Source organism: Halichoeres trimaculatus, unplaced genomic scaffold (genome assembly GCF_033239565.1).
Source record: "Halichoeres trimaculatus isolate MK-OKI-2021-1 unplaced genomic scaffold, fHalTri1.1 fHalTri1_scaffold_16, whole genome shotgun sequence".
Classification (NCBI taxonomy): Eukaryota; Metazoa; Chordata; class Actinopteri; order Labriformes; family Labridae; genus Halichoeres; species Halichoeres trimaculatus.
The window spans coordinates 15,870,792-15,898,116 of record NW_027437194.1 but is presented as its reverse complement, the minus strand read 5'-3'; the positions used below and the strand labels follow the sequence as shown (position 1 = coordinate 15,898,116).

Genomic DNA, 27,325 nt, shown 5'->3' with positions numbered 1-27,325 from the left:
TGTTAATGCTTACCCAACTTCTAAAATAGTGCTATGTAACTGTATATGTGCTATGTTTAGTTCTAAGTTTTTGTTGCTCTTTGCTGCCAATAAAACAACATCCTGATACTTCAACAAAATCAGAAGGTGAAGGATTTGCTGCAAACGTTTGTGCTTTTCTTGGCGTTGTTATGATCAGCCTGTCGTCATTTGCTAATCTAGAATAAAGACCATTTTTGCTGTTTCCCAGTTACTTATCAATGAATCACTCTGTTTCTCTTCTAGTAAAGCTTTCTTCTCCAGTTGCAGCAGATCTCTGTTTGTATCAGCTTCAGAGGAAAGCTTGGCTGTCTCAGTGACCAAATGTTCTTTTGAAGTTCTTCTCCGTGTGCCAAGAAACACTGCAGTCAAGTGTTTGTGACGGGCGGCTTTTAATCAGGCTAAACCTGCTCTTCTCTCTCTCTGTCCCCACAGGCTGATCGTCTCTTCTGCTGAGCTCTCACCGGACCGCCCGATTTGAGATCTACTGTCTCCATTTCAGCGGCATCTGGCTTCTCCCATCCAATGGAATTAGACATCATTACTTAATCATTAGCTTCCTGGCGGCTGAGTGGCTTTTTAGCACCAAGAACCTGCCTTAAGTCTTGATCTGTCAGGAGAAAGAAGAGCATATGTTTGTAGCTCCTGGTGGAATAAAAGCTAAATAGTGTTGAGTTAAAAGACTTTTAGTGCCTGATCTCTTCGTGCCAAGATGGATGAAACTCATAACAACAGGACTTCCCTGGTCAAAGGTGCCAAGGACATCGCCAAAGAGGCCAAGAGGCACGCTTCGAAGAACTTCACCAAAGCCGTTGATCGTGCCTCTGACGAATACTCGGCCCATCGCAGCTACAACCGCTTCGAGAACGAGGAGGATGAAGAGAACAACTACAACTCTTACCATCAGCAGGATGGTCATTATGGCGACAACGCAGCCAACGATGAGGATGGGGCCTCCAGTGACGCCACAGAGGGCCACGACGATGAAGATGAGATCTACGAAGGGGAGTACCAAGGTGTGCCGGCCTACAACGATGGGAAGCAGCGGGATGGTCAGGTGGCTCTGGGCCAGCCAGTTTCTGACAGTCAAAAGAGCCGCAAGGAGCTGGAGAATGAGAGGCAGGCGGACGAGGAGGAGCTGGCCCAGCAGTACGAGCTCATCATGCAGGAGTGTGGACACGGACGGTTCCAGTGGCAGCTGTTCTTTGTTCTCGGGCTGGCGCTCATGTCGGATGGCGTGGAGGTGTTTGTGGTGGGCTTTGTGCTACCAAGTGCCGAGACCGACATGTGTGTCCCAAACTCTGGAGCTGGATGGCTCGGTAAGGACTGGCATTACAGATCTTTGCAGTTTTGCACAGATTGATGCATATGTGTTTGGATTCATGACCAAGAAAAGTGCAAGTGCCAAATCTTCGAGATCCTCTTGTTTTTGCTTGTAGTAGATGTTGAGGTAGATAACCACCTGCAGAAAGAAGCATGAAAGTTAGCAGACATGGTAAGTCAGTCTGGCTGATGTAATGAGCTGGGATAAATATAGAAAGAAGCAGAATGGATGGATGCAACATGCAGGAATGAGCATGGATGATACTGGTGCAACAGTTATCTCATTGCTTTCAGAGCATGCCAGTGTTGTCATGGCACCAGGTATCTGGATACATGAGTAGGAGGTGTGTTAAGCGAGATGAATTTCTCCCACACTGGGGAAAAGTTGTACGTCTGGAGTGTTTGTTTGCTCACAAATATGAAAACTAGCTGCATGATGTTGGCACTTTCACTTCCTGCTCTGTCTCATCACTGTTAAATCAAAGCATCGAGCAGCTCTCCTCGCAGTATCATAACGTGGTTTTAATGCAACAAAACAAAAAGCTACCTCTGTTTGTTTTCCGGAGCAGGACAGTTTATCATTCACCCAGGTTTCACCCGGATTCTGACTCATCTCTCAGTGGGAGACAGCCGAGAGAGAATATAGAAAGAATGACTCATTTCGCCAGTTCGCTGTCTCTCTCTCACACACACAGCACATAAATAATGTATGTGTGTGTAAACTCACTTGTGGATGCACTCAGAAGAATAAACCTGACACAATAGAGCTGATTGGTGTCTTAACCACAGTTTTTCAGCGAGGGTTAAGTGACTCTTTAAAGTGGTCGAAAGAGACTCATAAGTGGCTCCTCGACGAAGGAGAGAAAATGATACAAGTGCATCCAGCAGAAATAGAGGCAAACAGAATAACTTTGATGACATGTCATTAAATTAGAGTATGTAGGAACAAAATAGTCACATTAAACATTGCATCATTCTTGAGCCTCTAAAAGCAGCAGGCTGTTCAGTGCTGTAAACCTCAGCTGGATGGAGTCCTGTATGTTACATCACTCCTACAGAAATAGATATTGATTAGGTGAAAAGGGTTTTTCCAGCAATGCTCTGCTGACTCATTCCCAGGTCAAGGCTCCTGCCAGGTTGTGTTATGTTGCTTCTGTTTGGAGCTGTAACTGTTTCAGACCGAGGAGCCTTTCAGGTCCATGTGTATGAACTGTCTGCAGGCTTACAGGATGTGCAGAGGCTGGATGGAAGAAAAGCAGAAGCCCCGTTCTTATCCCATCTCTTCCAGGCCACCACTCAAGCTGTTTAGCCAGAGTTTTCCAAAATCATGATTTTGGCTGGAGTTTGTAGAAAACATCATTTTAGTGGTTTCATGTGGATAACAGGCCTAAATGTATAAAAAATATTGATGCAGTTTCCCAGATACCCAGCTACATGTGGACATGGCCTATTGCCTTAAAGGTCCCATATTCTGCTCCTTTTCTGCAGTTTAATATGAATCATTGATGTCTTCATTGAAGTTACATGTTGTGGTCCAAAAAGCCAATAAATCAAGCACAGCAGCATTGTTTCCAGACTCTCATAGCCCCTCTGTTCAGAACACTCTGATTTAGTGGGCGTGACCTTCATATGTAAATGAGCCACCACTGATAATGCCCTGTTCTTCCGTGTCTCTGAGAGTGGCGCCACAAACGCCGAGTGCACAATGTTTAGAAAACAGCAAAGCTCGTTCACTGTAACATCGCAGGCTAAAACAACAGGCTAACCGCAGCTAAAGTTAGCATCCTGAAGCTAGCACAGAGACAGGGGGGGACACTGAGGAAAAGCTCTTACATCTGCTCCACAGCACACAGCATTTAAAATACTCACATTTCCAGGGTCCCAGGTTTGTTGGTGGATGGTTGGTAATGTGTCTGGATTCAGGACCAGTCTATTCGCTAGCCCTCTGTTGTGCTGTCCAAAGTTGGAAAAGCAAGCAGCCGTGAAGTGACTAGCACACACATGCACAGTTTTACTGAGTGTAGCTGGAACATTTCCTTGATAAACGAACTCTAGCCACTTAGCCTGGTCTTCTTCTGAGATGGGAAGCTTGTGCATGGAAGTATGTGGCTGTTTACACCCAAAAACAGAGCAGTGATGGCTCTTCAACTTCTGCATTCTCCTCCCCGCTGCTGGAGAGATTTCTCTCCATTGCTAATGTCGGCAAATCCCCAAAATCCAAACAGCTCGTTTTAGGTCAGGATTTTACATTCACAAGCACTTCTAAGTACTGGTTTTGTCATTAAAATCACATTTTGTTGGCTGGGAGGAAAGCCAAATTTCACTAAAAAAAACTTAATAAAGTGATTTTTGTATATGGGACCTTTAAACCCTCACCAGACTGTTAGTAGTTAGATGATGTGTTACAGCTAAGAAGATGCGAGCTGCTCTCTGTGTGATGCAGGAGACCGGGGGAATAATAGTGCAATACATTCCTCTGGCTGATGAAACCAGGAGTTAAATGCTCCACAAACTGCACTGCAGAAGAAATAGCATCTGGTCCATCATGCATTAACCCCTTGATGCCTGCTGTCGCAATTTTGTGACATACCCTGTCAGATCTTGATGCAGCTGAAATGACCTTTGAATCTCATTGTTACCTATTGATTCATATTCTACACATACTAAAGATCATATCAGATCCACTATGTCACAATATTTTGGTCAGAGGATGAACTTCTCATGTCTATAAATATATAATATAACTTAGTTATAACTATCGTATGTACTATACTCAAATTTACAATCTCCACTCAATTTAACATCTGTAAGAATTCAAAAACACATAAACAATCTATTTTTATAGTTGTTAATTAATTTAGGCATTAAGGGGTTAAGAAAAACTCTGTTACCGTGTCCAACATAGACTCCATCATGTTTAGTCGGAGGAGGTGCAGAGAGAGACTTTTTCACCAAAGTGTCCTGAGTCACTGTTTTAGATTAGGTTAACATTATCAGAGCCCTGGGATTTTTACTCTTCAAGTCAACAGATAGGGTTAGTTCTCACAGGATTCAAATCACAGACTTAAACAACTACTAAAAATTATCAGACGTCCCCAATTCATTCTAGTCCCTTGTGAAAAGGGTTTAAATCTTCTAGCCCGTAAATTAGGAAACTTTCTGCTCATTAGGACTAATCACCTTCTCATAAGCTGCCAATTCTCCTGACAGTAGTAAAACAAATCTGATTACTGACAGATTTACGCTTCATAAAAGCAAAGCTGGATTTCTATTTTACTTATTTAACACGCAACATGACACCGAATAAATGAACCAAATGTCTTTCAACATATTTGTCAGTATCTGTATCTGTATTTCCGTTCATTCACGAGCCTGCATCACTGAATCTACTCAGAGCTCGGTCTTTTCCACTCTTTATGATTTCTAATACAAGATGAGACGCTATCCAGATCTGGGATGTTCCTGTATTCCCCCTCCCGGCTTGTGTCTGTCCTCTGTACACCTCCCGCTGTAATCCCCCTCTTACACCTTCTCTGTGTCTCATAGCCGTGCAGCCGATCTGAAGATATGTGCTGGAGTTAATCTCTGCAGCATTGTGCTTCACTGCAGTTTAGCCATGGTAGACTGGCTCACGTAGCTCCTCGGAGAAAGAGAGGGTGAGGGGGGGGGGGGGGGGGGGGGGGTGCTGCTTTTATACACCTCCTCTAAACACCCCCATCTTCCTCTCTTTTTTTCTATTCCACAACATATGGCTGTGATTTCTCTGCAGGCGTTTTTCTGCACCATAGTTACAGTTTGAAGATCTTTTGGCTTTTGCTTTCTGAATTGCGTTTACGCCACGTGTGCAATCAAAGAGCCCATCGACAGCTGACGTGAGCCAACACAAAGTGGTGATAAACAGCCTCTGCTGCAGCCGGAGGTTAGCTAATTAAAACATCCAGGGACAGCGGGCACCATCTCTTCACCCCCTGTCCTTTCTTCTTTCTCCTTCACAATAAAACAGGATCTATTCAGTGTCCAGGTTACACTTCAGAGGGGATTTACCGTTAAACCTGATTGAACTGTTAGGTGGTCCTTCAAGTTTCAGGGCTGGAGTTGGAGCTACAGATTTCATCCTTAAGATGTGAATGTCAGTATGCTGGGATAGTCTGGTTGTTAATATTCATACTGAGTTTCTGAACTTTTTAAAATCTCATCTATAGAAAGGGAGCTTTCTAATCTAACTAACATAACTCTGATTAAATGTGAACCATCACCACCATCAATTGTGGGAAATAAAGTTGAAGACTGATATTGTGCCCATGGGTTGGTGGAAGTGCTTGATGGATGAACCTTAGTCCAGGTTTCTTTTGTCATCTGCAACATGATGTTACCTAAAACAAACTGGCAGTGAATGTGCCTTAAGCCTCAGAAAAGAGGTCATCAGGTGTCTTGACACAGCTGTCTAAGGATGTTGAAAAGCACTTGAATAAAATGCAACAAATGGCTTCTAAGATGATGTTTAGGATCATTTGCAGAAGGGTTCCTTCAAACTACTTTTAGTCAAGAACATTGCTCCTCAAGACGGGCCACTCTCGTCTTCTGAGCTGTAACATGTCATTTAACTACTGTCATTCAGTACGTTTACATAGGATAGAATACAATAGAATAGAATAGAAAAGAAAATACTTTTTTTTATCCAGAAGAGGAAAATCAGGAATCACAGCAGCAATCAAGAAAACAAAAGTAAGAAAGTGTATAGAAAGTGTAAAAAGGTCCATAAGAAAACACATGATGACAGCTTGTCCATCCTTTTCCAGTTCAACCAGCCTCCACCTCCACAGGGTCCAGGACTAAGCTTCTTCAGCAGTCTGTTCAGTCTCTGTCTCCTAGATCCTGTCTGCTCACAGCAGGTGAAGCTCTTCTAATGTGGCGTAAGTGTCTGGTGTTAGCTCTGTTAGCCATGTCTGTGAATAGCATGATGCTTCTCTGCCTTCTAGTATTCTCTCTGTTGCTAGATTAGCACAGCTAGCTCGTCCATCGTATTGGAGATAGATCTTACGTTCCCAATAACAATGGATGGAAGGACAGGTCCATGTCGTCACTTCTCAGCTCACACCTTAGAATCAGCACAGAGAAAACATCAGGCCTTGCACCAGTTAGCAGTGACATGCTACAGGCTAACAGATGATTTCACAGGTAAACAATGAAGCCATGGTTACATGTAGGATGTCCAGACAAACACAGGAGCAACAATAATAAAAATATCACTGAAGACAAAACCAGTTTGGTGTCCACGACCAACAAATGAGCCATACAAAGTAATGAGCCACTCCAAATGCAAAGATTACGAAAAAGAGACGAAAAAATTACAAGAAACGGACAGAGAAGAGAGAGCAGCTACAGCCAACAGGGCGGCGCCTAGCAACATGAATACATGCAGAAGTCCAACTACTGTCATACCTCATAAAAAGAGGAACAGACTTCTGTCCCAGAATGTCTCCCTCTGCTTAGATAGTGCTTTTATGATAAATGAAGCTGCTTAGGTATCAAACTAGTTTTAGTTCACACGGAGAGGAAGCAACATTCTGATGACGAAGGTTGATATAGATGCAGCTGGAGCTCTTTATTTTTTTTTTTGTTTTTTATGTAAGTGATATCATATGGTGTTTGTTGAGTTGGAGCCATGGACAGTATGAGCTAGAGATAAAGATGAATCACATTCAGCAAGTATTACAGCAGGATGGCTCAGAAGTAGAACAGTCCAGGGGCTAATCTGGCCTTCCTGCAGTCACAACTTGTCACCCTTTGAGAACATTTGATTTATCATGACATAAAAAACAACAACAAAGGATATCTCAAACTGTCGAGCAGCTGAAATCCTCTTTCAGGCAAGAATGGGACAACATTTCATGTATGGGTAGAAGGAAAGGGAAGTAAAGTCCTGACTGCTCATGAACTCATCCCAGCCTGTCGATAAAAGTGAAGAGTTAATACATTTTTTGCTGTGGTAATTGTTTGCTCCTAACCTGGATGGATCCCTGTAGGAGGTGAAAATTCAGTTTAACAGTGTATGAAGCTTTGAGTAAACAGCAACATTACAAATACAAATCAGCAGGTGTTAATGTAATTAAAACCTGAGGAAAAAGCCTTGCTCCCATGAGTGTATCCTCCTCCTCCTCCTCCTCTCCTCTCTTCTTCCTCCCTGCTGCTACCCACCTGTCAATCACACACTGTCCTCTGGGAATCCCCTCAGCTGTTGAAACCCTCCAGCTCGCACAAAATGTCCTGAACGGTCCCGCTGAGGAAATTCTGCCGACCACTGTCTGTCTGCCTCTCATCCGTGCCCGGACTGTGAGAAAAACAGAGCAGAAAGACGTCAACAGAGAATTACGCTCAAACAGAAGAGCTAATTACTGAAAGGAGGAAAAAAAGCAGGGTGCGTGCAGACAATTTAAGAATTAGCTGAATGAATCCCTCTGGATGCAAAGTAAAGCTGCACAGTGTACCGTTTAAGAGAGCTCAGACTCCCTCTGATGGGAGAAGATTAGCACTGTAGCTCAGGTGAGACCAGAACAACTTTCATTAGATCGTCTGTGTCATGGAATCAAACTTCTGGGCTTCAGCACAGAAAATTTCTTGTGTTTAAAGAGATTAAGTTGTTTTTTTCAGTATTACGTATTACGTCAAATGAGAGGGCAGGTCTTAGAGAAAAAAGGGATTATTTTTTCCATGCAGAGAGTGAGCCTTTCCTTGAGTTAAGAAGTTCAGTATAGTGGAATCTTGTTTGGGAGACTGCGGGACCAGACTGTTTTGCTATTTAGGTGTTCTAGTTTGTTGCCAATGGCCATGAGCTCTACCCTAAGCTCTGAAGGGAGCTTTGGGTAGAGCTGCTATACCTTTAGATTGAAATGAGCTAGTTGAGGTGGTCCAGGCTTCTGGATAAAACTGCTCTTAAAGGCCTCATTTGGTCAGGCACATCCTAGGAGACAATGGGGTAGAACCAGTGCTTGCGAGAGTAATGGGACGGTAACCCCTGGAAAATCTGTCCTAGTCTCTTGGAGGGATGCATGAATCCAACTTTTCAAGATACCAATGTCAATACCTGGGCTTTGGGATCGACCAACAACGATTCTGCTCTTTAATTTGAGATTGAGACTGAGAACTGTGTCCCCTTACCCCTTACTGCCTGCATTAATTAACAATTATAAAAACAGATTGTTTTTATTAGGGATGCACGATATTATCGTCACAATATAGGTATCAGCTGATAAAAGCTTAGAAACATGTTTATCGGTATCGGCAGATATGAAAATTTCTGCCGATATGTACAGCCGATAAGGTGCTATTCAGTTAGGATTATTATTATTTTCCATCTGAAAAATAAGCTCCTTAAATAAAATGTAGCACTAGGGCTGGGCGAATATGGTAAAAATAAGAATCCCAATTATTTTAAGTGATATTAAAATCACAATTAATACACACAATTATTCATTTATTCAAAAACTTCAGTACTGATTTAAACACAACTTTAAAGAACCAGCAAGTGGCACATACAGTATTATTGATACACATAAGTCACACACACTCGATGTGGCTGCACATGGAACACAGAAGAGCTATGAAGCACAGGAACTTGCATACATCTACACTGTGTGGCATATAAATTGTTTTTCTTCAATTATATTGTTTTTATGATTGTCAGATGGCAAAATTGAAATCACGATCAAAATCCAATTAATTGTCCAGCCCTATGTAGCACTTCATTTGTTTGCACTGCAGAGCTCTGTGTCTGTCACCAGGTTGTTACAGTAGCTCTGAAATAATCAAATGCAACTGGGTTATGTTTAAAAATGCATTGTTCATTTAAAGTTCATGTGATCTAAAGAAATTATTTTTCTGTATTTCAATACTGAATGTCTTGAGTTTGAAAAAATAATGCATTTCTTAGTCATGGTAAAATCAAATGTTTTTTGTCTTGTTTTATGTGTGTTTCTTAAACAAAGTAGACCGTCACAATAAGAGTAACATATAAATTCCAGTACAGGATAGACTTAGCTTTCTTTACAGTGAAAAAACAAACTTGTGATTATCGGTATCGGTATCGGCCAAAAGGGGTTTCGATATATCGGCATATCGAATATCGGCAAAAATCCAATATCGTGCATCCCTATTTTTTTATGTGTTTTTACATTCTTACAGATTGAGTGGAGATTGTAAGTTCGAGTATAGTGCACACAATAGTTATAATTGAGTTAAATTATCTGATATTATACTATATATATATATATATATAAAATATTGTTACATAGTGGACCTGATATGATCTTCAGTATGTGTAAAATATGAATTAAAAGGTAATAATGAGGTACAAAGGTCATTTCATTTGCAACAAGTCCTGACAGGGTATGTGCCAAACAACAACAACAGGCATCAAGGGGTTAAAGGCAGGGTCTCATTTAAAAGCCCCGTATGGCTGTATGGTCTAAATTAGATGTCCGAATTCACCAACTGTTTTCCCTGCAAGTCAACAAATCATTAGCTTTACCAAAGTAGCAGAGAAAACTGTAGAGTCTGGATGCTGTCCGACTGTTGAGTTTGTGTCACAAAAAGAGAAACCTTTCTTGGAGGAAACATTGGGGACTTGGAAATAAAGACTGGTAAATTTGTAGAACTTTTTAATTGATATCAATTAAAAGCCTTTCTCAGGATCAGGGTGCCAATAAAGGCAGGGTCAGTACACACAGTAAAAGCCCAGACAATGTGAAAATCTCCACAGTTTTATTGAACAGGAAAGATGCTTGAAGCTGTTAGCATGTTACCTCTACAAGGCTGAACATATAAACACATCTCTCGCCTCTTTGCTTCACAGATTTTAACCCACCCTCTCTCATTTACATAAAGGCTGCAACCTTAACGCAAGAGGAGGTTTAAGGGTCTGACCCGAGTTTGAACCCTGCTGGAAACCACAAATCCAATCTCAGTAAGATTCATACTGTGTCTCCGATGCCCCATCACCCCACACCCTCCCCCTTTATTACAGTTACAAACCCTCACTGCAAGGGGAGCCATAAAACAAATGAGCCGCTGTTACCCAGATAGCATCTTCTTCCACACGCCGTGTTTGTGAGTAGCTACACAGATCAGAAGATGTGACCAGTTTGTGCCGAATGCAGCACTTTTTGATGCTCTTTGATATTTGTGAGCCAGCAGTGGTGCTGTTAGCTCGGCGTATATCCTGAGTCCTCTCTGCACCAGCTGTGCATAGATAGATCCAGAGGCTGTCACCTGTAATGAATCACTGGCTCTCAGCATCATGTCTGCGCCGCTTGATAAGACTCTCTACTTTCAGCGTATCGGTCCCATCACCTCAAACACGGAGGAAGAAAAAAAAGAGTTCCTCTCTTCTGTCTGCGTTCTTTCTGCTGCATTGTCAAACAAACACCCCTCCCTCCACGCACATTAGCATTTTTATTAGCACATAGAAGGTAAAGTGAATTATTTACTGGCCTGACAACCCCCCCGCTCGTCTCTGTAAACCTGTCCTTTATGCTGCGTGGTGCAGGGGACAGGAAGAGAAATGACCCCAGACTTCTTGCAGAGGAGAAGCAGCAAAGAGAAGAAAGAGCTGTAAGGTCAAATACTGCCTCAGGAGGAAGGATGAGTTGTTGTTTTTATATTTATTTAACAATCAGCAATATATGGTACAGATTGTCTGTAAAAAAAGACAATCAAAACACACTCCCAAAGAAGGAACCATCTTTAAGCCGACTCAAGCCTACCAAAATCCTGCATGATGAAGCAAAGATTTCAAATGTTGCTTCATTAGTCCATAGCACCATCTTCCTGTCTTCAGTAGTCCGTTGATGGTGTTTCATGGCCCAGGAAAGCCACTTTTCTTACCCCTGGAATACACCAGATGTACCTCTGGTCTGACTTCGCTCCGTCGTGTGTTGACTGCGTACTCTTTTACCCCTCATGGACAGCATGTTGCAGGACTTCCAGACAGGCGCTGGCGCTTCCCACTCTAATGATCATCATCTCCTCAATTATGTTGGGCTGTAGAACATCATACCTTTTGACCACTGACCTAAATAAGCCAAATACAATCTGGTTTTGGCACATTTTGTTTTATTTTAAAGTCACTGGCTGTTTTTAGGTGGTCTCTGTGAACTCCTCCCTGTCCAGCTGAATACAGTAAACTGATGCATCACAGCCTCAGGTAAAGGCTAATTAGCCTTTACCTGAGGCTGTATCACTCTATAACACCGGGGCTTAACTGTTTGTGATAATGTCCATTTCAACCCACATTCAGCAGTTATTCTGCAGTGGTCTGTTCAAACTTGAGAGTAGGGATGCACGATATTGGATTTTTGCCGATATCCGATATGCCGATATATCGAAACCCCTTTTGGCCGATACCGATAATCACAAGTTTGTTTGTTTTTTTCACTGTAAAGAAAGCTAAGTCAATCCTGTACTGGAATTTATGTTTATGTATTTATGTTACTCTTATTGTGACGGTCTTATTTGTTTGAGAAACGCACATAAAACAAGACAAAAAACATTTGATTTTACCATAAATAAGAAATGTATTATTTTTTCAAACTCAAGACATTCAGTATTGAAATACAGAAAAATAATTTCTTTAGATCACATGAACTTTAAATGTACAATGCATTTTTAAACATAACCAAGTTGCATTTGATTATTTTAGAGCTACTGTAACAACCTGGTGACAGACACAGACCTCTGCAGTGCAAATAAATGAAGTGCTACATTTTATTTAAGGAGCTTATTTTTCAGATGGAAAATAATAATAATAATAATAATAGTAATAATAATAATAATAATAATATCGGCTGTGCATATCGACAGAAATTTACATACCTGCCGATACTGATAAACGTGTTTTTAAGCTTTTATCAGCCAATACCGATATTGTGCCGATAATATCGTGCATCCCTACTTGAGTCTATCAATAAAATGAAGAGTGAGGTTGTGTTAGCTCTGCTTTGTAGATGACTGGTAGGACATAACCAGGATTTACTAATGATACACATTATGGGCATGTCTTAGAGCACCGGACTGCTAACTGCGCTAAATATAAATGGCTACAGATGCGTCAGACCAGCAGGCTGTTGATGTTGCTATACATATAGCTGGCTGCTACACTTTTTGCTTGATGTCACGTTTCAAACCCTAGCACTATGTAACTGTAATGATAAATAACTTACCTTGGTGTGTCGTATCCAGTAACAGGTTACCTTGAATAAAGAAAATGTGTTTCTATTTGATCTCTATTTAATTCCAAAGCTAACACACGCCTCGCTAAAAGTAATTAACGACAGTGTGCGAAGACTCCAGGCCACAAGGTGGCGAGGGAGTGCAATTAAAACAGATCCTGTTCATAGCATCTTTAACCTCTGGCAGTTTACCACTTACTTTTGTTCTGTTTAAAGCTTTTCACTGGACTTGATGTGCTTGAATTTCAGCAAAAACAAACAAACAAACAAAAAGGAAAAAAAAAGGGAATTTGAAAGCAGAGACCTCTCTGCAGCTGTTTTAACTTAACCCTCTGTACACATTGTTGTCAGATGACAATCTCGCCTTCCATAGTCTGTGCAGTGCAGACACACCAATCACCATAATCAGAGTCATGAACTGGAAACCATGACTTTGGTCAAACTGATGTACAGTGTTGAGTTAATTGATTCTCGCTCTGCTATTTTTATGGACGTATACTTTATGTGACCTCTCAGTGGTCTGTCTACAGCCAGGAAACAACAGGACCAATTTCAGCAGGAGCTCTATATTACTCAGCTGATGCACCTGCAAGGCACCACTTTATGTGTTAGTGGAAGATTGGCTGCTCTGTGTGTGTGTGTGTGTGTTTGTGTGTGTGTGTGTGTGTGTGTGTGTGTGTGAGACCTCAGTTATGTGTAATGTTCATGTAACTTTTGGTGCTGCACACCTGACGTGTAGTTTGTGTTTCTCCATCAGCACTTTTCTGATGAAATGTCCGTCTCCAGATAGTTTCAGGTCTTTAACGTCTCCTCTGTTTTCCAGGCAGCATTGTGTATCTGGGGATGATGTTTGGAGCCTTCTTCTGGGGCGGCCTGTCGGATAAAGTGGGCCGCAGACAGTGCCTGCTGATATCCATGTCTGTCAACGGCTTCTTCGCTTTCCTCTCCTCCTTCGTCCAAGGCTACAGCATGTTCCTCTTCTGCCGCATGGTGTCCGGCTTTGGGTGAGTCCTCTGATCTCTTCTTTTCTCTGAAGCTCCTCTGAGGTCTCCTTACGCTCCCAGTGGTTCCTCTGCTGTCTACTCTCCTTCAAAGTCAGAGAACATGACAGTAGGTTAGTGTGACAGCACATCTCTGTCCCCTGACCTGAGGGAGAGGAGGAAAAAACAAAACGAGCTGAGTACAGAAAATGAACATCTGTGTGTTTTAGAGCTGCTAGGGTCTGCTTGGCTGCCCACATCCTTCATAAAGACCCATCCTTCGTCTCTATAGACTGACGTCTCTGGATAGATATGACTCTGAAAGGTCACCTCCATAAAAAACAAGCTGCTGAGCAAGCAGGATGCAGATAATAATATAAAACATGCACAAAAATCAGAGGCACCTCAAACCTTTGTTGTACCTTTGGGCATTGACATGTTTGTGTATAGTATCATGTGTATTTGATAAAAAAAAATTCCAGAGAACGATATTTCCAGCCCAGCTGTTTGAAACCATATTCACACGTGCACAAAATTCCTGAAAACTTCCAGAATTCTACCAGGTGGGCTGCTTGTGTGAGCCCAAAACTTCCACCCAAAACGAAAGAGGTTTACAACAAAGATTTAGAGGCAAAGGACAAGAAACCTCAAATTTGCTTTTAACTCTGGATAGTTGTTTTCTTCCTTCAAACATGAATATATGCTGACATCCCCCCATTATGGGGCCAATTCTGACTTCCAGATCTTGGGAAACAAAATACCTGAATTGGTAAAAGGAGAAAAAAAATGTCAGAGGGGAAAGAAAAATGTCCTTCAGTGTCTTGAAGTAAGAAAAATGTCATAATACACGAAACTGAAAAGCACATTTTTCTCACTCTACTGCCAGATTTTCTACTCTTGACAAGCAAATCAGGTGTGATTTTTGCCCTTTGATGTCTCTAAATAAGACATTTTTCTAGACTTGTCAGGTGAATGTGGCTCATAATTAATCTGTTCAGACCGTTTTTAAAAGAAATAACACATAAACACTTGTTTAGATTTCAGTTTTTGCTATTTTGTGTTCATTTGCTCTTTTTTGGAACCTTTTTTGCGCATGTGCCACACAGCAGAGCTGGGACTTAGGCAAGATGTCTCACTCCTCAGTAACATATTTAGAGCCTGAGTCTGACCAAAGGGTCGGCAAGGTCTCAAAAAAAAATGATGATTTTGGGTACGTATTTGAACAAACTGATCTAAGGCTTTTTATCCAATCAACTTCAAAATTGTTTTGTGTGATGTACACACACTAAAGATGAAAAGTTGAAGAATAATTTCTCATACCTCAAAGGGTATGTCTTTGGGGGCTGTGTCAAACTCTGATGTCTCACCCTGAACCAGGAAGTCAATGTAACTCCTTTATATAAGATCCAATCTTGGTGTTAGCTTCAAAAACTTTATCCAGTTTTTACCAAATTTTACCCACAAGATCTATCGGAAGTCAACGAAATGTATTTAAGGCACAGGAATTGCACCACCTACTGGGAACAACTGATAGTTCCTCCCATAAACAACTTCAAACATGCTCCATAAAATCCTGATTCCCAAATGACCTGTCATTCACATTCCAGCCATGTATGTATATAGAGTGGACAGTGTGGCTCTGCCATTTATCATTGTTCGGTTTTGAAGTCAAAATACCCCCGTCACAGGCGCAGCCATTGTAGCAGTTGTGTAGCCAGAGTCTGCGCAGTAGAGACTGTGAGGGATTCTGGGAGAATCTGAGTGGAGCTGGGTGACAAAAATGATATTTATTTTTTTTCTTTCGAGAGTCTAATCACGTCTTGACTCTACCTCCCGACATATTTTACGATCCCTGAAAAAAATACAAAGACACAAGAACAGCAGCTGTCAATCATCGTTAAGCGTTAACCTCGTATAACTAATGAAAACAAAACTTTTCAGGAAAAGGACGGACTTGAATACAAGACAGTCAAATGATATCTTCAAATCACCACAACAATCGGACATGAGAAAAATTTCTATGAGGAGTATTAATTTTTTAAAGTTTGACCACAGCCCATCTGGAATGGCTGGAAAGCTGGATTTTTTAACCTATACTGCAGCCAGCCACCAGGGGGAGCAGTTTTTGTGGAGACCTCACTTTGAGCCAAGCAAGTGGACATCCATTTTTTTACTGTCTATGATTCCAACAGATAATAGCTACATTAAAGTCAACTCTGTACCTAGTGGTCAAAAGCAGTACTGCAACATACTCTATGGTTAAAGTTACCCATGTGTGCTTGCTGATGTGGTCTGGGTTATTCTAAATGCATTGCTATTTGTGAACAAGATCCTGCTGCACATGCAAGAGCAAACAAATGCCTTGAGAGATGCATAAGCAAAGATAGTAAAATAAGAAGTAGGATATCTCACTCCTCAACAATTTAACTCCTGTGGAAATCGTTATGTTGGTGTGAAAATGTGTGTGATGAGGTGAAAAGACTCCTGGGTGCTGATGTAATGGATGATATCTGCTGGTTCCATCAATAAGAAGTGTTACTGGTCTTCTATGTGAACTTTGGGTGATTCTTGTCACAGAATCAGAATACATTTTAAGCTTAAATTTCATCCAGACCAGGACTCAGTCTATCTTGACAAATTGTCAGTAAAAAAAAATCCTGTTTTTTTTTATTATTAAACATTTTTAATGGATGAAAGCTTATTGGGCGGATTTTTGTATGCAAGTGACCACAAGTGAGCAGGAGGTAGGTTTGCACCTAAAGTAATTTCCAACTGGTCAAAGGAAAAACACAGTCAGCTTGATTCAGGTTTTTATTTCTTCTTCCTCTTATCTTTTAAAGCCTGTAAATAGCCGCTCCGCTTGTTCAGAAAGTAGGAGACCTTGGATGATTTAGCTACCGCTGAAAGGTCATTGTGAAACTTGGTTTGTAAAGTATTACCCTGCTGTGCTGCTGCTTCTCCTCAGACGCTGTTTGAATCAAAATGCTCAGATTACACAGACAAAATGAGGGAGTGCGTTGTTTACATATCTTTGTATCAATGAGCCTGTTGTCATTACGCTCTGTTTAAGTCACCTGATCTGCTCTGGGTTCACGGTTTGATTACAGCTGTAAAAGCAGAAAGCTTTGATAAAAAAGTAGCTCTCTCTTTAATGACTGTGTTAAATCTTTAATTAGTAGCTTTAGCTTTTACTCTATCACTTAATTCTTAATCTGTATGCATGTGTGTGTTGATGGTGGTGTTTAAAGTGATTTATGCTCATGAACGAAGCTTTGGGGATGTGAAACATTCAGGAACAGATTGAAAAATGAATGCTGAGGTTTTTCTTTCTGAACAACCTTAATCTGAGAGACATACGACTGAGTTTACTCTTCACTTTGACCACGTCCTGCTGCTTTCATTAAGATTTTTCTCACCTCATTAACTTGGCCTGCAGACGAGGCAACAAAGTAGAAAAAAAGGAGATTAAACTGCTAATTTGTCAAATCACACAGTTTCAGCGGGTCTCCCTAATGAATATAAGGATATGTGATTTAAGAAGGGGTCTTCCGCTTTTCTGTTTCTGAAACATGGATATGAAGTATTAAAGCTGGGTGTACGGATTTTCGAACTTGTGCATATTCAGAAATCTCTGAATTTGTCTGTAAACTGATCAAAACACAACCCCTTTTTTTTTTTTTTTTAAATGCACAAGGTTTTAACAAGATTATCATGATACTTGCTAAAATGATGATGTCAACACATGAAATGTTGGAGGGGCTGGGCCTCTGACACAGGCCTCCAGAAGGCTGGCCAATCAGAGGAGGTGGGTTTGTGGAACTGGAAGCCTTAAAGAGACAGTGTTTCACGCAGAGGCTGATATAAGAGCTTCTTTAAAACCTGTATGAGTGACATAGGGTCTTTGAGATATGTATCATGTAAAGCTACTACAGAGAAAGAGGGGCAAAATAAAGCCTGAAAACAACACAATACCCCCTCTTTTAAAACAAGACTGATGACATTAGACATCATAAGTTAAAAATAGAGGGAAAAAGTTAAGTCTTTGAAAAGCATTTTGAGGGATTGATATTTCTCTCATGAAAGAGGAACAATGTGTTTCGCTCAGTCTCCCTCTCTGGCTCACACTGAACGCTTGAATTGGACGCACAGAGTTCAGGGAATATCTTCTGCAGACCATAATATCGCAATCTGCTCGAGCTGTAAACTGTGTGAAGCTGAGCGATCAAACAAAGAAGAAAGGAACAGGTTTGGTGTCGGCTCAGTGAGAGCACTGCGACATATCAGAAAACTACTGTAGAAACAAATTAACACCTCTTTAATCAAACTCAGTTACACTGTGGGGAGTTTGAATAGTCTCACTTTTATGATGTATTCACACCAAACGTGATGAATTTATACCCACAAGTGAATAACATGTAGAGTTGACATAACTCTGTTTTTACACACTAATCTTGATAAGTGAACTGTTGATTACTGAAGCTCATCCTCTCTTTACAGGATTGGCGGGGCGGTACCCATCGTGTTCTCATACTTTGCAGAGGTTCTGGCTCGGGAGAAGAGAGGAGAGCACCTGAGCTGGCTCTGCATGTTCTGGATGATCGGAGGTATCTACGCCTCGGCCATGGCCTGGGCCATTATCCCGCACTACGGTAAGAGAACGCATTTTCGAAGTTGATGGAAAATTACAATGGAAGTTTTCAAGGAACTTACCTGAAATTTTCTAAACCACAAGAACCATGTGGTTCCTGAGAATTTTTTTCTAAGAACTTAAAGTTCCAGTGGCTTCATCTTTGTTTAGAGCCTTTGTCTTTCTTTTAATGCCCTCTACTGGTCTGGAGATGTAGTGAAACTTCCTTTTCAGACGTCATTGGTCTGGTCATGGTAAACATTAAATAAGTTTCATTCAAATCAATGTGTCAACTCGCACTGGATCCGTTCTGTTGCAGTACGTCTGCGCGGCTAGTCCGTCGTGTTACAGGTAATACGCAACTATCCTACTTTTGGTGATGCGGAGCTGTGATGCATAAATTTAGAGTAGGAAAGATCGAGCGGGACAGGAAGTCATGTCTGGAAAATACCTAAAAACACTCAGTGACTTTTAAAATTAAACAAACCATGTCAAAATCAGTTCATATTTAGCTTGACTATGATGATTAACGGACATAATGAGTGGGGCCAGACTAGGAGTCAACAGGTTTGAGATTTTACAGCCTAACATGAATAAAGAGAGACTTATCAATGGAGTGGGAAGCACGGGAAATCTCAGTCTGTGACTCCAGCTGTCTGTCAGTCACACAGCTCGTCGGACTGAACACGCAGCCAGTGTAAGTTGACAAACGCAGTCCAGACGCAGCACAACGGAGTCGCACTGCAGATGTATCTGGTGTTTCAGCCGTAATCCTCATTGGAAACTGAGACAATGTGCCACAGGAGCTATTTAGCTGGGGAAGAAGTTACTGGAGCTAGAGTTGGAAAAACTGACCTTGAACGCAGGTTCAAAAATAACAGATTACAGTTTACGGTTTCATTTGGCAGACGCTTTTGTCCAAAGCAACGTACAACACAAGCAAGAATTTAGACAGAAGAAAACACCTGGTTAGTGCGACAGTGCTACAAGTTATTCGGCTGTAGGTGCTACCATTAAGTGCAAGTTTTTTTTTGTTTTTTGTTTTTTTTGGGGGGGGGGGGGGGGTACAATAATCAACAAGCCAACAAACCATAATAAATTGCTGCAACAGTATACCTCAATCTTCAACAAAATTCAGTAATAGTGTTAAAAAATTATAAGATCTGAGTCTTAGACCTACTGACTCATTCTACCCCTGAGGGCAAAGAGGAGAAGGGTCAGCTTAAGTGCACAAGTGTTCCCTGAACAGATGAGTTTTCAGACATTTCTTAAAAGTAGAAAGGGACTGCGGATCGTATAGAGTTTGGTAATTAATTCCACCATTTGGGCACAACAGAGGAGAAGAGTCTGGCTAGTGATTTGGAGCCGCGCTGGGCTGGGAGCATCAGGCGTCTTTCACAAGCAGAGCGTTAATTGATAACCAATCATATCATTGGTGTCACTTTGCAGGTTTTTAAGAGGCATCAGAAAAAGAGTTAATCTGTTCAGAATCATTTTAAAACTTCCAGTAACTAGAATGTAAGTTAAACTAGTGGACAAGTGATTTGAGCGATAAGAAATATTTAACTCAAGCTGAGCACAAAAAGTTAAAAATACCCAATGCTCTAGATCTTAAAATGCTGGAAAGCCTTTTTAATTTTCCCTGGTGACACATTTGTAAGAGACATGCATTTGTGGGAGTAGCGGCAGAGCTTAGTTTGTGGAATGGGCTAATGGCAAATTCAGCTTATTCTGACTTTTTTGAGCTTCTGATACATTTTGTTTCTCCATTTTACAGTGAATGATTCATATCCTAAGAATCACAGGACATGCCCCATCTGCAAAAACAAATCATGCTTAAATATGAGAATAAAGAAATGAAGTCAGGGAGAAACTAGAAGAGCATAAAATGTGGACAAAATGTCTTAATGTACGTCTGCTTTCAGCTCTAGAGAGCCCGTCTGAAAACTGAAGATCCCCACTGTCAGGAATCACTCGCTTCACCAGTTTAAACACTGCTGCAGATAGAAACGGCAATAACCGGGCGGTGTGGCTCTGCTCGTTACACACTCCCTGCTGAAGTGATGCATATACATTGCAACATTGCAGACACCTCCCTATAGTCCAAGGGCTTAATTTAGAAATGGAGACTCTGCAGGGCGCTCACAAACACAGAGCAGGTGGCGATAACAGCAGGCGCAAAAGCAACAAAGCAACCTACATGGGGAATATGCACAAGAAGGATTTTCTCTGATTTATTATTCCTGACTTTTTATTTCAAATCAACAAAAACTCACAGTATCTGCAGACTGTTCATTTCATGCATTTTCTGTGACATCCTCAGAGGCAGAAAAATATATAACAGAAGGGAACGTAAAAGCTTTTCTTTTCTCATCATGTACAGTAAGGCAACACAGGAGGATAACAGAGAAAGAAAGAGGTGTGTGTCAGAGGGATAAGGACAAAACGAGCTAAAATGAAATCAATCCAGCACGGAGGCCGCTAGACGAGGAGAAGAGGAGCAGGGGAAGAGATTGGGAGGACGAGGGGGAGAGAGCACTTGATTTATGTGGCCTGTGTCGGGGATAATCGAAAGGTGAAGGGATAGAGCTCGAGGGGCTGACGGGAGAAAACAAAGGGAAAAGGACAGAGAGAAAGAGTAATAAAAGAAGGAGGAGGAGAGGGAGAGGATGAATAAGGAGGAAGAGTTCCTTTGTTTGGCATTTTCAAGGCGGTGTTGATCTGCGATAATGGAGTTTGATCTTGGATTGAGGCCAACGGGACTCTTGTCTTTGCTGGAGGCGATTCCCTGAGTGTGTGACTTTATAATGTTTGAACATGGGGTTGATGAGGTGACCAAGAGCTGCTGGTCAACACGTATTATCTCCTTCTCATTTAAAAGAACTGTGAGGACTTTCTGAGTGGTTTTGAAAAAGTTCCTTCTATGCCTGATCACAATCCACAATTCAAAATAAGATTATCAGCCCCAATAAAGGTAATTTCTACATACTTTTTCTAAGCTTCACAATTAGGCTAGACAGAACCGGATTGGTTTATGGTGCAAAGTCTCTATAGCAGGGATCTCAAACTTGTGTCATGGAGGGCCAAGAGGCTGCAGGTTTTCTTTCTAACCAAAAACTACACCAGCTGATTTCCCTGATTAGTCCCTGCTCACTGCTTGAATGTGAAGTAATCAGTGAAATCAGCTGGTGGAGTTTTTGGCTGGAAAGAAAACCTGCAGCCTCTTGGCCCTCCATGGCATGAGTTTGAGATCCCTGCTCTATAGGAACACCCTGCCAGTGAGAGGACGGATCTGGGTTTTCCTCTGCTGAAAATGATTTCTGTGATTAATTTTGTAGTGATGGTGGACACTGTAGCTGAACTGTCTGACAGATAAAGTACAGAAGGACAGAAGAAAGTTTAATGGAAGGGTTATTCAGCACAGGCTAAAGGCTAAAACAAAGGCTAAAGGTAGGCCTGTCACGATAACAAATCTTGCTAAACGATAATTTTCCAAAATATTATTGCAGATAAACGATATTGTCAATATTTTTTTTATTTTTTTCCATTTTTTTTTCATTCCATTTTCCATTTTTTTCATTGATGTCATTATGATAAATGGGATAATAAAGTGAGTACACCATATCAAAAGCAAGAAACTTTAATTTCTTAAGAGTATTTAACTGTAACTAAAAGGTCAGGATCTTTTAAATAAAATAAATTAAACCAAAAATATAATAAATTTAACAAACAAGAAAGAGAAAAAAATACAATGAAAATGAAATGGACTCTCTTTTAGAAAAAAATACATGTCAATGAAAATAATTAATATGAATCAAAAACAATAAAACATAGACCCTGTCTGTAGAAAAAAACGAAACTCCAAAAAAACCAACAACAATAAAAACTATAGCCTCAATAAAAGGGAGTTTATACATTTCCTGAATTGTTTGTAACATGTACTTTTTCCCAGTCAATCCGTACTGTCTGTCAAACATTTGTCAAACGGCTTTTACCCGTATTGAAGGGCTGCATTTCTTTGGCAATGTAGAGCTGTCTTTGAGCGCCCACCATTTGGTGCTTTTATTTCTATTTACTTTGCAGACCAAAAGCCTCAGTAAGAGCGGATTGTCAAAGAACAAGGCTCCGCTGCACCTCCCCTTCTTCTTCTTCGTCGCCACTATTTTCAAACAAATGCGACATATCAGCTCGTTGGTGTTCATGAGCTCACACTTTGTTCATTCTGATAAAAAACAAAATATTCCCACACTGGGACTGTGGCAGGTGGCTTAAGAACTGTATCTTTCGTGCCATCATTCATATTAGCGTGTGTTACTCCTTACCCCTCAGGACGCTCGCTTCAGCTCTCTCCGTGTGTACGTGCGAGCAGCCCCGTCGCAAAAGATGCCAAAAATCGCATTTTTGACAGATGCTCACTCCGCTATAAATCCGATAAATCCGCTTTAGAACCTTTGCACCCTGATGTTAGGAAAGATAGACATAGTGAGCCATCTTCTCATTCAGCCTCTTTGGTCAAAAGAGAGGAGGAAAACAAACATGCATGCACATGTCAGTTTATCAAGGCTGGCAAACTTACCAAGGATTTTTTTACTTATCGTTCGGTGAATCGATTTATTGATTATCGTGACAGGCCTAGCTAAAGGCTGAAACATGGGTTAAATTGTGAGGTTACGTCTGCTCTGCTTGGTGAGGTTGGAGTTGGTAGATGAGCACTGGTAGGACATAACCAGTAGCTGTAAATATAGCTGGTTACTAAACTACACTGCATTACGCTTTGTCATGTTTCAAACAGTAGCACTACGTAACTCAGTGATAATACATGACCTTGCCCAGTTGTGTCCGGTAAAAAGTTGTCTCGAAGAAAAAAAAGTAGTGTTAAAAAGTAGAGTTTAAAAAGAAGATTTGATCTCCATTCATTTTTCAAAAGGTAACACATGCCTTGTTAAGAGCTTGGAGCTCATGAGAAGCAGAGTCTTTATTGCTAGTGCTAATGCTAGATTTTCCACCCCTTTAAAAAAAACAAAGCTCTGGGGAGAAATTTCTGTAAGTTCAAAGTTGAGTGTTGTTTGACCTGATAATTGCCTCAAATCATCATCCTACAACCTAGATGTTAAGGTGAATAGATTAGATTGAGTGATCAAAGGTCAAAGGTCACTCAATCCCAGTCATTTCCATTCTTGTTTAACATTTTCTTAGAAACGCCTGAAGGCCAGCTAGCTCATTATGGCGTCCTCAGGTCCTCAACCTTTTTGTGTTGAGAGTCCTCCTGACTCAGTAGTTGTGACTCAAAGGGACTTAATCCCATCAAATATTTTTAATACACAGATAAATGTTTGTGTCCCGTCCTGGACAGAGTTACACCGCTACTTTCTGTGAAATATGGTTGATGATAGACTGCAGCTTGCCTGCTTGGCTGAGATATACAACCAAGAGACCATATTTCTTATTTTCACTCTCCTCTTATGACGTCCAGTTCAAGATACAGTTTCCAGGTTTAAATATGTCAATCTGTGACTCTTAAGCATCCTCACCGATCAGAAAAACACAAGCTTCAATTTCATGCAGGTGCAAAAATTGACAGAACACAGGAGAAGTCACAGAGTGGAACCTTTTTTTCCTGAGACACTTTGTTTTACTCATGTGGAAAATGTGTAACATGGATAACATGCGTTAATGTTTGCTGTTGTCACTGGTGTCACTGAAACACACAAGATAAAGCTACAGTGAAGTGTTGGACTGCATTATACAACAACAAAGTCTGCTTGTTTTATAATGATACCATGCCATTGATGTATCTACAGATGATAGATAGATAGATAGATAGATAGATAGATAGATAGATAGATAGATAGATAGATAGATAGATAGATAGATAGATAGATAGATAGATAGATAGATAGGGTGGGAGAAAAAAAAACCCCAATTGATATATCTGGATTTTTTTGTTTGACAATATCAAAATCAGGATTCTTTGTCAAAAAATCTTTTTTTTTTTTTTTTCAAATTGAAATTCTTCATTTCAGTCTTTGTTTACATACCTGATTGGAGAAAAGTTACTACTTTTCTCTTGCAGAAGGTGAAAAGTTTCTCTCTGACTCATGTGATGTGCATTTTGTGGGAAAATATGGCTCCTGATATATTCTGTAGACATCATCATCATTATTTAACTTTCTCACATGGTCTGGTGTTCTATGAAATATTGTATATATCATATTATGACACTTGATTACCAGTCATTTCATAATATATTGTGTTATATCAAACCAGTTTTATAATGTATCACATTATAAAATGGTATACCAGAGTATGCTTTAATACCAGTATATCTAGCACATCTGATTATACCATACCAAACTGTATCATGTTGTGTTGTAAAGTATTTTGAAGTATAGTGTACACTTGTATAGTATTTGAAGTGTATATTGTCTATTTCTATCGCTATCTCTGTTCATCTAGATAGTATCATGTAAAAATGTATTGAAAATGTATTGATTTTTTATCACTTTGTATTATCTCTCATATTGTATCATACCTTATGACACGCAGTATAGAGCCTGATAATAGAATATCCTATCATGTCATGTTGCATCAGCTTTTCAATTTTAATAAGCACCTTAAAATATACTTACGTTATGAAAAAATGAAGTGTTAAGACCCAGAAGCTTTCAGAAATTAATTTCTCCTTCATGTTTCATGAGCAGCTCTGGAGCAGTTACAGAAGTTTTCCCCCTCTCAGCTCAGATATATCTGTGTCTCTGTGTCCCTCATCACAAACTTCGTGTGCATGAGCGAAGAGCGCTGGCTGAGGCTCATAATTGAGGTCAATTGATTAGACGCCAGTGTTTTAACACATTCTTTCTGCAGGACGCAGTGGTGTGTGGGTAATAGGTTCCGCCGCAGTGCTCTTTGCATTGACTGGTGGACAACGGCCAGAGAGCTGTGTGTGTGTGTGTGTGTGTGTGTGTGTGTGTGTGTGTGTGTGTGTGTGTGTGTGTGTGTGTGTGTGTGTGTGTGTGTGTGTGTGTGTGTGTGTGTGTGTGTGTGTGTGTGTGTGTGTGTGTGATTTTGTCTCTTCCAGTCACATTCTTGCAAACTCCAATCCTGAAGCCACAGTTTGATGTACTGTGTTTGTCTCAGTGTGAGATGTCAGGTGTTTGTTTTACTGAGTTCACGCACATACCTTTATAAATTGAACACAAGCCAAGGACAGTGTGTACACATGTGTGTGCATGTGTGTGTGTGTGTGTACATGTGTGCGTGTGTGAGTGTGTGTGTTTCAGCTGCGCTCACTTACTGTACTGTGGGAACATAAATCTTGCTGAGTATCCGAATCAGTCAGCCGTCCCCTCCAGTCCATTAAAGCTATAATCCCCCTAATGAGGTTTGTACTGGTACAGGCTGGAGCAACCCCGCAGGCCGGCCGCACACTCACACACACACACACACACACACACACACACACACACACACACACACACACACACACACACACACACACACACACACACACACACACACACACACACACATACACACACACACACACACACACACACACACACACACACACACACCGACTTTTTCGTCCATGATGCCGTTCTTTTTTGATGTTGTTCCTGTGGCACAGTTTACAGACTGAATGATTTTAAGCTGTGTGTGTGTGTGTGTGTGTGTGTGTGTGTGTGTGTGTGTGTGTGTGTGTGTGTGTGTGTGTGTGTGTGTGTGTGTGTGTGTGTGTGTGTGTGTGTGTGGTCTAAAAACACACTTAATGAGCTCTGTCACACTGTTACACTCACCACATTTTGATGAATGGTGTACTGCAATTTTCTCCAGCTATTTGATATGAAATGTTAATCATACTTATGGAAAAGCAGAACATTTTTACTACAGAGAGTAATGGAAAGGCATGTGCATAACGCTAACCTCTTGCTGTAACATTTTACACATTTTTTTTTCACTGAAGATCATTTGCATCTACTTTGAGTGTCCTTTTTTGTTTTCTGCTCTGAATCTATAGCACAAAGGATCATTAACTCCATGCTTCCAAGCTTGTTTCATTAGAGCTGAACTTGGTACGGGTAGTTTTCCCCTCGCCTTAAAAAAGGAAATCCTTATACAGGACCCTTACAGAAAAGTGTTTGATTAATACCAGAATTACAAATCAATTAACTGCTCTTGCCAAAATTTGGTAGGAAAATGTGTGTTTAGTAAGCAGTTAGCTCCAGCTATGAGAAATGAAGCTTGTGCTACAAACTGACAACTGAGAAGAAACAGCATTTAAACTACTAAACTATGTGATGACTGGCTTACGCTTGAAGATGTGGCAATATGATTGGATAGAGTCAAAAGCTGATACCCCCCTGGTCAGCTGATAGTGAGGAGCGGGAAAAAAACTTGCGCTAAGCTTCATAGCAATATCTTACCGTATCAAGCCATGCCACACCACGCCACGCCATAATGTGCCCCATCATAGAGTAGACATTTACTGCACTTAGGAGTGGGTACCCAATAAAGTACTTTTATAGGTACCAACTGAATTATGTCAAAAGTACCGAGTACCAGTTCATGTAAAATCAAACAGTACCATGTTTAGGTACCTAAAGGCATCCTTATGACTGTGGAGGAATGGAAGAGAAGGTGATTTTTCATGCTGGACATGAACACAGTATCATAATTTTATGAACTGAAAAATAAGTATGCTAAACTGAAAAAATATATATTTTATTGTTAACCAAATTGATATTTTTTACCACATAAACACAAAAAAGTACCAAAAATTGTTCCTGTTGAGTACCGATACCGATTGCCAGGTATTGGGCATCTGTACTGCATTGTTTCTAATGTGAAAGGTATTCATCCCTAGCTGCACTTAATCTAGCTGGTCAGCCACACTCTTATACAGGGGAAAACTCTCAAGTTTAATAGATTTGAAAATAAACTTTTAAAAATTGCTGCAGAAATTAACTGTTAAAACCTGTGTTGAAACTGTTAGCTGCAAAATTCAGCTCTTTCGGCTTGGTGTGTATGTGGTTTCAAGTGTTTCTGCAAATAGCCTCTTGTGGATGCTGGAAAACTGCAGTTTGTAGCAATTACACATAAGCTTTATTATTTTAGATCGAGGGTTGCAGCTTCATACTCAAGGTTTTATCCAC

The 27,325-nt window shown here is 40.7% G+C and overlaps 1 protein-coding gene across 2 annotated transcripts in view; it reads left to right on the top strand.

The window, feature by feature from the left end:
* Window positions 1-27,325, top strand: part of LOC141805749 (synaptic vesicle glycoprotein 2C-like) — a 66,818-nt gene that overhangs the window by 26,161 nt on the left and 13,332 nt on the right. For both annotated transcript variants that reach the window (XM_074690939.1, XM_074690938.1), the window contains exons 2-4: window positions 454-1,337; window positions 13,390-13,570; window positions 18,044-18,195. In XM_074690939.1, the coding sequence (XP_074547040.1) occupies window positions 731-1,337; window positions 13,390-13,570; window positions 18,044-18,195 (940 nt within the window). In that variant the 5' untranslated portion in view covers window positions 454-730. The remainder of the gene's footprint in view (window positions 1-453; window positions 1,338-13,389; window positions 13,571-18,043; window positions 18,196-27,325) is intronic.